At 47.7% G+C, this 11,424-nt stretch overlaps 1 protein-coding gene across 1 annotated transcript; it reads left to right on the forward strand.

The window, feature by feature from the left end:
* Positions 1-4,919: 4,919 nt before the first annotated feature.
* CGCS363_v015048 (uncharacterized protein) lies at positions 4,920-5,238 on the forward strand (the record flags this gene model as incomplete). The annotated part of the gene is made up of 2 exons (XM_036646897.1): positions 4,920-5,019; positions 5,069-5,238. The coding sequence occupies 2 exons, from the start codon at positions 4,920-4,922 to the stop codon at positions 5,236-5,238; spliced, it is 270 nt and encodes an 89-aa protein (XP_036487885.1).
* Between the last annotated feature and the right edge of the window lie 6,186 nt (positions 5,239-11,424).

Genomic DNA, 11,424 nt, shown 5'->3' on the forward strand with positions numbered 1-11,424 from the left:
GCCATTGAGACTCCTTGTCTAGTCCGCGGCCGTCGATGCAAGGGCTTTGCGAGACGTGACGCCTTGCATCGGCTTTGTTCGAGATAGAAGCACCGGTACTAGGACAATTGGGCGGTCTTGCCCACTGGCCTCCGAATGTCGAGGCTCTCAACGAGCGCGTGGGCGAAAGAGAGGATTGCAGCCCAAAGAAGAAGAGAAGGGAGAAGGTGAGGATGTCGAGTGGAGATGCGTAGAAGAGACGGTGTGCAGGTGACAGGCAAACGTCATGACGAGGAAGATGCGGCCATTCGAGTAACACCGCTTCTTCACACCGCCAACCTACCACCATCTCAGGATGCCTGGGCGGTCCAGGCAGGCACGTCCTCCAGTATGCACCTCCTCTGTAATGTGTCCCGCCCCGTCTGTCACTGTCGTTTCATCAGCTACCTACCTCTAAGATGCGACAGGCCCCGACCGTACCTGGCTTGGATCCAGAATCATTCGAGTCGCTGCTACTGCTCCCGTGTCCCCCGACGCAGGCTTCTCGACCATCGACGACCAAACATGCTTATACCAGCCGATGAATACTCTCCGATCGTATACCCTGCAGATCTGCCCAGTCCACGCTTGCCACTCGCTTGGACTGCTTCGAAGTCGGTCTTGTCTATATTGCTGCCAGTGGCTTTCTCATCTGACGTCTAATTTGTGTGCACACAGAACGATATGCTCACTATTTCCGGACTGAGGACTGCAGGCAGCTGCAAATCAAGAAATGTCCAGCGCAATCACCGCAATGGATTTGCCTTGGGTGATGTTGGCAGTTGCGCCACTATACGTACCGATCATGTCAGATGTCGCGGGCGGGGGATGGTAGCTTATGAGGCAGTAGCTCAGCTTGCACCGGGGCCCGGCTACCACTTCATGGCGGGGCAGGCGGTAGGGTAGTTGGGTTGGCGTCGACTTTCGTCTGTGGTTCCGGTTCGTTGAGACGAACGATTTTCAATGGAAACCAATCAGTTTTGAGGCTGATGTCCGTCAGGCGCAAACAGAGGACAGCCAGGCGACGGTTCCAACTCTTGAGTGAGCCTCAAACAGGATGCCTAACGGAAGTGCCCCGCTGGAGCAGTGAATTTCGCACGACGCGCTTGGGTGCTTATTATTCTATTGGTTAGATATGTGGGGCTTGTGCAGACGCACGACCCTGGCCTGAGCGCTTGGGTTCTTACTTTCTATTGGTTAGATATGTGGGGTTTGTGCGAAATCACAGTGGGTTTGACGTGCGCTGGGATTCAAACGGCAGAGTGAACCATCGTACGGGAGAGGGAGAGATTGAGGTCTTTGCTTCCCGTCCACAACCATCTAACTACAGTATTATTTGCCGCGACAAACAACGAGCCGGCGAAGCACCTGTGGATCTTCTAGACTAGAAAAGGCCGAATCGCGACACAACCGACCTGCGACTTACGACAGCTCGGAGTAGAAGGCGTCATCTGTAGAAGTTGCCGTGCGCCGTCAATTTGAACATATCTGTCCTACATAGGAGAACGGGGGAGCAGAAGTCGACTGAAGCTGCTCGCGTCCTTGGTCGGCCCAATCTGCCGCAGATCTGGAGCCTCGAGATTGTTGTAGTTGGTTCGTTCGATGTCGAGGCGGCGTCCCGTAGCCTCTTGGTGTCAGTGCAGGATTTGAAGTTCTACTGCCTGTCAAGCGCAGCGGCAATGCGACTCTTCAGTGGGAAGGTGGTGCGGCATGTAACGCGTCGCTGCAATGCTGGAAACCGTGTGTGCGGCGATTGTGACAGACGGGGAGGCGGAGGTGCAGGCCCCAGGGCGAAGGCAGGAGCAGGGGCCAGACATGACCCCGAATGAGGGGCGCGCCGTGGATAAGTGGGAGAGGCGAAAGAGACGACTGCGTAGAAGGAATGAGAGATGCCGGCTCCAGCGCGAGGGCCTGAGGTGTAGGTTGTAAAATAGTACGACCTAGCGCTGCCGCAAGTGCAAGTCACTTGGCAAGTAGAACAAGCCAATCGGCCAAGTTGACGCCATCGCCGCTACCCAAGTAAGTAATTTTACACCCCTCGATTGAATTGTTAGACTTGATGTCTTATATATAAATAGCTGACCAATAGTAGGCTATAGATTAGCCCTAGCCCCACTTATATAGGTATGTGAGGGTATGAGGGCATTCGCGAGGGCGTATATTATGGGTAGGGTAGGGGGCTCTAGGAATTAACTTAACTAACCTGCAATCTAGCCAATAATCAAAGTCTAGGAAAAAGATCACCAAGTTAACAAGTATAGGGGGCAAAATTGACTTGATTGCACTTGCGGCAGCGCTGGTACGACCTGCAACGTGGTGGGAAGGTGCGTACCTGCCAGGGACCGTAGGAGTAAGTCGCCCACGGGTACAATGAATGGTACCTTACGAACCAAGGCCTAGGAAGCAGGTGACCTGCCACTAAAGCATGGTGCAGTGCATCCCTCACGACGGGACCTGCGGGCAACCTACACTGCTAAAATACGTCCCTACTAACAGCTGAAGTGCGGCGCTGGGTCTGACGCCATGATCGCGCCCGCGCCCAGCCTACTACTGCATGGTTTTCAGCGCTCATCACGAGCAAAGACAACTTATTCGCTGTGTTTTCAAAAAGGACTTTTGGAAAGATGCAAACAGAAAAGGCACTGTCTGTGTCGCGACGAGTACCCTGGGCAACTAACATCAGATGTGGCTAGCCACATCTGATATCATCTGTACGTGGCCCAGCTATGCCACTCACTCCAGCGTGCCTTTCAATCCCCCGCCTGCCGTCTTGGCGCACTTGACTATTGCCGCTGATGTGTGGCAGTTGTTGAGGACAGTGGCTGCAGATCGGATTCATCTATTCTCGTTCTTGAGTTCTGAATTCTCGTTCTGATTTGCCGTCTCATTTGGTCGTCGGTCACTTTATCACATCCGCCTATTGTCCCCATAGACACCAAACCTGCACGGACACCAAACCTGCAAAAACACCAAACCTGCATAGATATTCTACGTGCGCTACTCACTGAGTCACACGCACTCATGAGGATGGGAAGTTGCACTTAGTGCTATTGACTTCCTGCCATCACTCGATGAAGGCTTTAATTAAACACGCGACGAAGTAGCCGGATTACCCGGCGCGTGCGGAGTACTCGGCCCCGGGCCGGCAGGCCCCACACAGGCAGGATAGCTGGGCTGCACGGGCAATTTAACCCGACTCGGACGAAAACTGCGGAGCATTCCCCGAAACACTTTCTCGAGCCCTCGGCGGCGTCTTGAACAACCAATTACTTGCTGATCGAATAACCTCGCCATTCTGATCGCTATCCGTGAACGTTCATGTCAAGATGCACTCGGACACCATCCCGATACGGTTCGCCACCATTTTTTTCCAGTACCCATCCTCCACTTCCTTTGACGCGAATCCCTCCGTGTCTTAGATGCGGCCTTACTTGATGGGATAGTTTCGCTGCACCTGACCGACTACACAGTAACTTGGGACAAACAAGCTGTCGCGTTGGGTCTCGATACTGTTTTGTGCACGGTTGCTTCCCATATACCTGCCGACTTATCACCTTGCCCCCAGACACGGGCGACGGGCCAAAATCCCGGCTCTCGGAATGACTCGCCATTTTCGCCAAGACCTCCCACTTCTTCTCCAAGATTTGGCACAATGCGAAACGTCAGGGCGCAGGGGCAATTCAACATCTTGGCCATGAACACAGCCGATTATGTTCCCAGCCGAGCATAACGAAGGATCCACTGCCCTGATTCAAGAGCCTCGGGGTCCTCTGCAACCATCCGTCTCTCTTCTACTGCCTCGACCGACAGTTCGGCTTCACGCCACCTGCAGCTGTGGCAATCTGAAAGGATTCGTCGCGCGCAAACAGACACGTCTGAGTGGATTCAAAATCGCATACTGGCTGCGACTCCGGGCGCGGTGGCCGTCGTCGCTGGCGGGACAATACGTCGCATGTCATCCAGGCTTTTTCATTGGACGCTGGGTGCTGACGCAGCAGTCCCCGGCTACTGATGTGGGGCTCCCCCCAATCATGGGCTCTCCCCTGGAAAGTCTACCCACCATCAACCTGCCTTTTTCCACCAGACTGATCGACCGCCAGGAAACCATATCCCAGCAGAAACCTTTCTCATCTTCTGTCACATACCTACAACTCCTCCTAACGCCCGAAAAAGCTTCCGCAACAACTCAGCTAATCACTTATACAAGTCAACCCGTCCCCTCGAGCTTGATGGCTCGCTTAACACCACTCGCGATACCACAAACATCCAGAACAGCCAACCAGGATGGAGGAGGCGACTGGCAAGACGCACATGATCATGGTCATCTTCGAAGCGGTGTGTAGCCACCTGTTGACCGGGCAGCCGGCAGCGAGTCAAGTGGAAACCCTGCCCTTTGCAGATGCAGAAACTCCTTGCGCTAGCTTCGTCGCTGATGGGCGAGGTCAAGCACTGCTGGCTTTGTGGTGTCCACCACATCACCCAAGATTCTTCCACAGGCATGTCAATATCTAGCCGTCAAGTCCAAGAAAGAAACCACTTATCTTGCAGACCAAGGTAGGAGATGGGCATTACTAGATTTAGCCAGAGGCCCCACACAGGCAAACCGCCATCACAACATCCGACCAATCATTGGGTCTTGTGGTCTGTGCAGATCGTAAAATAATACGACCTACACCGTTGATTGGTCAAGATGAGCAGGGCACTCCACTCTTGGGAGCCGCTGAATCCCACCGCCCTTATCTGCGGCCGACAGCACGTTGCCTGAGCCAACACCCACCCAGCTACGGTTCCAACTCCCCTCGCCGACCTCCTCGAGGCTATCACCGCCGTACAACCCGACGTCACCGACGACACATGCCACCCCCCCGAGCCTGCGACATGGCGGTACATCATTGGAAGCCATGGACTGCATCATCCCTTTCGGAAACCTGAAGCATCCATCCGGCTCGCGACGGCTGCCACCGTCGCTGCGTCTCTGCGATTGGCATCCACTCTGCAGAGGTTTGGGTAGCATGACGACGTTGGAGAACGCCTCCGTTGACCTCCTCAGATCCCTCTAGAGCGACGCCGACACCGCATCCCGAATATTTTATCCTTCGGTCCACCATCTGCTTGCGACGCAGACTTCGGAGCAGACACGATCCCGTTGGAGATGCTGGTGGCTGCGATATTGGCCTAGTCACCACTGAATCTCTTCAACGCCCTGGTCGTCCTCCTTAAGCACCACCCAGCCGCCCTTGTCCCCGTCATTCTCACCAGTGGAGACATCGTCGACAGACCCTACCGCATTCTACTGGGACAGCTGCCCCCAACCAACACGACTGCTACCTTCACCCGGTTGCTCAATCATGTCTACATAACATGCCCGGATCTTTACACTAGCGTCAAGGCCTGACCGTCGCCATCCCGCCCTCTGATTCGGGCATCGAGTTGCTGCGCCCTGTCGAGACGTCTCCCAATTCACCTTCAACATCGCCCCGCGTCCATATCAAAGAGCGGCCATGTTGTCGTCCGATTGGGCTCAAGCCACGCCACATCCCAGGTGGAATCCCTCTTCGAGCGGCTTCCGATTCATAACACCGGCGACGGCACATGATCTTGTTGCGAAGGATAAGGCGCAATTGCTGCTTAGCAATTATGGTTCTACTTTTGCAACAGTTATGAGCCCTTTGACTCTGCTAGTTATTATGTTGTTTTTGAGCAGCAAAGATCCACGTTTAAATCCTAACTCTAGCGTACTTAGAAAGGATTTTTTCCCTAGTAGAGACAATCGTAGATCTAGTAGACAAGTCTCTAAGATCTAGGGGGTGTATTGCGAAGGATAAGGCGCAATTACTGCTTAGCAATTATGGTTCCACTTTTGCAACAGATCTAGACTTGCTCAAGTCGCCATTGGTTTCGGTCTCGTTGACATCCTTCGGTACTGCAACGCCCCAGACACGCGCCTCCAAGAGCTGCTTACCGACACCAGCTTCTCGTTCCCATTGTCCAATTACCGAGCCAACTCTCGCCCGCCTCCCCCCACCATATAGCCGCATCCCCACGGTCAAGCGGCAGCAAAGGCTGGCAACCTGGGGCGAGCAATACGCGCGTTGTAGCCAGGGTCAGTGGGAATTGGTGGGCGGCAGCGGTCAAGCGATCGGCGCCTACGATACCCAGTAGTAGATGGCGTCCAGTGCGGACAATCCAGGTCGGGTTTCGAGTTGTCCCTGGCTAGCTTGGACCACAATTCGCCGTCATCGCGAAAGGGGTTCCGCGATTGTTCGCGCTGCCTCTCCACGGCTTTCGCCACTCGGATCCATCTGACACCCGGACTAGATAACGTATGCCGTAGTCATCCTGGCAATCTTCGTGCCGTAGTATTGTGTTCCTCGGTGTTTTGTTTACTTTGCTCGCGACGTATGCATTAGACGCAGGCGATGAAGGCTCGGCTCAGATACGCCAATTTTACCTGGACGTTAATCCGCGATCCTCTCGAACTTGAGGGGCTCGTGATGATGGTGAGGAGAAACAGGTATAGATAGGCTAGCCTTGAAAGGACTCCTAGCCGTCTGTGAAGACTACTCTCAAATCGTAACACACTCCACAATACAGCATTCCTGACCTGATCCCAGTGGCCTAGAGACTCACACATTGGAAGAGCCGTGAGGTGGCACGCCGAGTAGTGGATGTTGCGTTTCAACTGCCCGTAAGACCACGCCTAATCCATCCAGCGTGGGAATTCCGTCCCGCACTTCCTTCCGTTGCTCGGCCGGAAGCGAGGCCCATGTGTTGTGCCACCGCTCTGCGAAGGCCTTTGGTGACAGGGCCTCTTCCCGAGGTAGGTCCTCCAGGGGCGCATCTTGGAAAGCCCTATAATGCTGACCTGACCCAAGGGGGTTCCGGAAGACATTGAAGTCGACTCGAGCAGGTGCTGGCACGACTCTCAGTTGCAACGCCATCATCTCCAGCGCGTGGTACACTCAAGTCAACCTGGACCTTCCTTACCTTAGACAAGCCCGGGCAGTTCAAGGTTGCTCCTGCCTGCCGCTGTCGTACAAGCATGAGGTGGAAGCCGCATCCTTCCTTTCTTTACCTAAGTTACCCAAGGTAGGTAGGTAGAGCAGGTACCTACCTACCTCATACCTTATCTACCTTAGGGTCCCTTGGTCTACACGCTTCCGCGACCCCACGCCCCAACTTGAACAACGCCCAACATGCCATCAGCACTCACATCAATGGATATCGACAAAACCCTCGCAGACGACATCATTTCTTGTTGTTTAGCCTTGGCACATAATACTAAGAAAGCTAACGATATATAACATCCTACACCTACTTCTCAGCCACCCCTATATTTTAGCTACCCTAAAATACCTTATCGAAAATACTTACTACTATTTTTAAACTTAAATAACTTCACTAATCTTTATTTAATTATTATTATTCTTTTTATAAAATATAATAACTACTAAATATATTAATATATAGAGGATAAAATACTTAGGTATTTAAAACTATTATAGTTAGTATTAGTTTATAAACAGTTTTATTATAATATAGTATTTTTAAAATAATACTCTAATTTTAAATCTATAGTATTTAAATAAAAAATATTACTTTTTCTAATCTATAAAAACTTTTTATAATTTAAGAAAACTACTTAACTAAATAGGTTTAAATTTAAACTACTTTAAACTTATTTCTAATTTATTAATAATTTAAAAACTTTACTAAATATATTTTATAAGTTTATAGAAACTCTTAGTTTCTTAGAAAAAATTAAATATAATCTTTTATTAAGAGAAACTTATTTATAAAAATTTAAAGAAATAGAATAATTAATTTCTAATATATTAATAAAGCTTTAATTAATATAATTAAGTAATAATTTAAATATTTTATTATACTTAAAATTATAGCTATTAAAGCTTCTAATTAATATAATATAAATAAGATTAATATTCTAAAAAGTAGAGGATTAAATAAGCTTATTCTTAGATTATTAGAAACTTATTTTATTTATAAGAAATAATTTAAATTATATATTTAGATATTTCTAATTAAATATATCTTTATAACTAATAAAGTATTACTTCTATTTATTATATATAAAAATAAGAATATTTAGTAGTAGTAATTCTTTTTAGATTTAATATTATATAAATCTTAGAAGTTTATAATTATAAAAAATAAGTAGATTTTAAACTTTATAGTTATTAAGTAGTTAATAGAGGTTTTTATTTCTTTAATTTAGCTAGAAAACTTCTTAGACGTTAAATTATTAATTTTAGATAGTTATAGAAGTTATAAAACTACTACTTTTATATATATATATTTTAAAAATAAAATATATTTATTATTCTTATTAATATATATATTATATATCTTTTAGCTACTTAATTAATTAGTTTTTAAGCTTCTTAAGATAATATATAAAAAAGAGCTTAAATTATTAACTAAATAGGATATTAATATAGTTATAAATAAGAGAAATTTTATTATATATTATAATAAAATATATAAAGTAGCTTTAATAAGTAAGAATATTAGTAATAGCTAGAAATAGATTAGTTTATAACTTATTAGTATAGCTAAACCCCTTATAAGCTTTTTAATACTTAAAAATACTTTAACTTCTACTAAACTAATTAGTTAAGTTTATAAAAAGCTCTCTAATAGTAGGGAAAATAAAAAGTAAATAGTAGATATATTAGTAATTTTTTAGTTAACTTTTAAAAAAAGGGATAAATTTTAAGATTAGTTTAATTTATTTAATAAACTAAATAATAATAAGTATATATAATATTTATTTTTTTAGAAAATTTAAAAAAGTTTTAATAAGAAAATATACTAATTAGTAGTAGTTTAATAAAAAATTAAAGTATTATAAGTAAAAGTTAATACTAATAAAACTAAAAAATAGAAGAAGGTTAAAATAAGCTTAAATTTAAAGTTTATTAATATTAAAGCTATTTAGAGAGCTTAAATTAAAGTAAATAAACTTAAAAGTAGTATAAATAAATTTAGTAAGTTTAAAAACCTTAATAATAAAGAAAGTTATATTATTATAGTATTATAATATATATAAATATTAGTTAAAGTTAATATATATAAATATAAGGGTATTAAAAGTGGGTAGCTGAAATGTGGGGGTGGCTGAGAAGTGGGTGTGGGACGTTATGATCGTTTGCGCTATTATGAGACGCATGTTGCGGAAGAACATCAACTCGACCCCATTCACATTCGGGCATACCTTCCCAATCCAGTCATCGATACACTGACCAGGCTGATCCCGGACAAACACTTCGTCGTCAACACCCGCTCTGCCAAGCTCTCAAAGGCCGCTCGCATCTGGACAGTGCCTGCCCGACAAGTACTCTTCCAGAGTGGCTTCAACTACGCCCGCCAGGGAGACAAGTTCTTCTCCGCCTTGTTCCAGCTCGCTGAAGGCTTTGGTTGTTAGCCGAGTTGCCTTCTCCGTCTTCGTCAAGCTGCGTGGATCCGCCGCAGCCAGCCGGGGACCCTAACCCGCTCGCAGGCCGCTATCCGTTTTCGCCTGGGTCTCAGCCTCCATAACATCAAGGTCGTCCTTCAATCACTTCCCCGTCCTCCTCCAAAGGCAAACACAGCAGTTCTTAATCAGTCATCTACCAACGAAAAGTCGTCCAGGAAGGGGGCCATCGTCGTACCAGAACAAACCACACGTCGCTCTTCCGCCCATAACAGTCATTCCGCCCACAACAGCCCCCCCACCCACAACAGTCCTTCCGCCCACAACAGCCCTTCCGCCCACAACAGTCCTTCCGCCCACAACGCTTCTACGCCAGGACGTCCAGCTGCAGACACAACTTCCCTTTTAGAAGGAAGTATGCTGGAGGTTAGCCGTACGAATTTGTCTCAACAAGAACCTCCCAGAACCCCCACTCAGGAGCTGGCCCAAAGCGGCGCAGCCTATAACCCTTCTAACATCTTCAACACCCCGCGTTCTTCACCAAACCAACACCGTTCTTTGTTCGAGAACAGAGACGCGTCCGTTAGCCATCTCAGCAGACATAACAAGCCCGAGGATATTAAGTTCAAAGACAACCAACCTATCTTTAGTCCCACCAACTTCAACAACGCAGAGGACATTACGCACGACGAGACGCATCCAATTCAAGCACAAGAACATTCTGTCAAGAACCAGGTGTGCAGAAACCTTTACAGCACATGTCGCCTCAGACACAAACCCTCAACACAGATACCACTTCTAGAATGCCACAACCACCCGCAAAAAGAGCATGTAGAGGCGAGATGTGGCTATTGCTCACAGATGATGAGACGAGGGATTTCATGCAGGGAGATCAGCCCCCGTCACTCGACGTGTTCAACGTTGTTTTAGTTGCCCTGTGCGAGCAATAGAAAGATGTTGTCGTCATCCCCACAGCTAAGCTTACCAAGCTTCACCAAGACGATTACCTACCAGACGCTAATCTACTCAACACCATCTTTCAACGTGAGAATATCCTTCTGCCGTATCTAGCAGACGAAGGCACTGTTCTCATAGGGAGGATCGAGCACAAACAACGCATCGTCGTTAACGCGCAGCTATTTGGCCCCTTTCCATCCGATGCCAGCTTGGAAAATTCCCGCAAGCTGACTGGCCTTTTCATCCGCCATTACCTGCCTAAAACCCCTCCTCTACTCAGAATGCCTGTTCTGTACCCAGGGGTTTCTCCACCAGGGCCTACGAGCCAGTCCGACAGCGCCATCCACTTGATCGCCGCAGCTATTTACAAGGCCGCAAGAATGGACACGCCCACCACGTTACATGCAGAGCTATGGCGCAGAATACTCCTCGGGTGTATAGGGGGCACAGTCACAGACTGGGAACTGGTTTTTCCGCCGACCCCAGTCAACAGAATGGACGAGCCCCCACAACAGCTGCAGTAACCTGGGGCAGCCGAAGGGGACGATAAGCTCGCCTGGTTTGAAGCACTCCAGGCGAGGTACCTACAACAACAAAGGGCAATAATGCACAGCTTGAGCACGAACATAGTTCATCTCGAGGCCTATCACCAAAGTTTGACACCAACACTTCGCGTTGTTAAATCTTTGCACGAGGCATGCCGCGGCCATCAAGCCCAACTCCAAGCCAAACTTGATGAAGCGGCGGAAAGGGAATCATTCAAAAGCGCCCCTGGTGGGAATGCAACGACAACGTGTGTTGTCCAGATCTCCCAGGAGCTCGAGGCGGCAGACAGACGCGCCACTGCTGCAGGCAACGTGTGTGAGAGTCTCCAGGGTCTTGACCAACGCCTGACTGAGATGTACCACAAGTACATGAAGAAGCGGGAAGTGGTAGAGAGGCAGTAGAGGGCATTACTCGGGGTTTTGGTATGGGTTTATGTGTATTGATGGCGCAAATCACGAGAGCGCAAAAGA

The sequence above is a fragment of the Colletotrichum siamense genome (genome assembly GCF_013390195.1).
Source record: "Colletotrichum siamense strain Cg363 chromosome Unknown KSG_Cg363_contig12, whole genome shotgun sequence".
NCBI lineage: Eukaryota > Fungi > Ascomycota > Sordariomycetes > Glomerellales > Glomerellaceae > Colletotrichum > Colletotrichum siamense.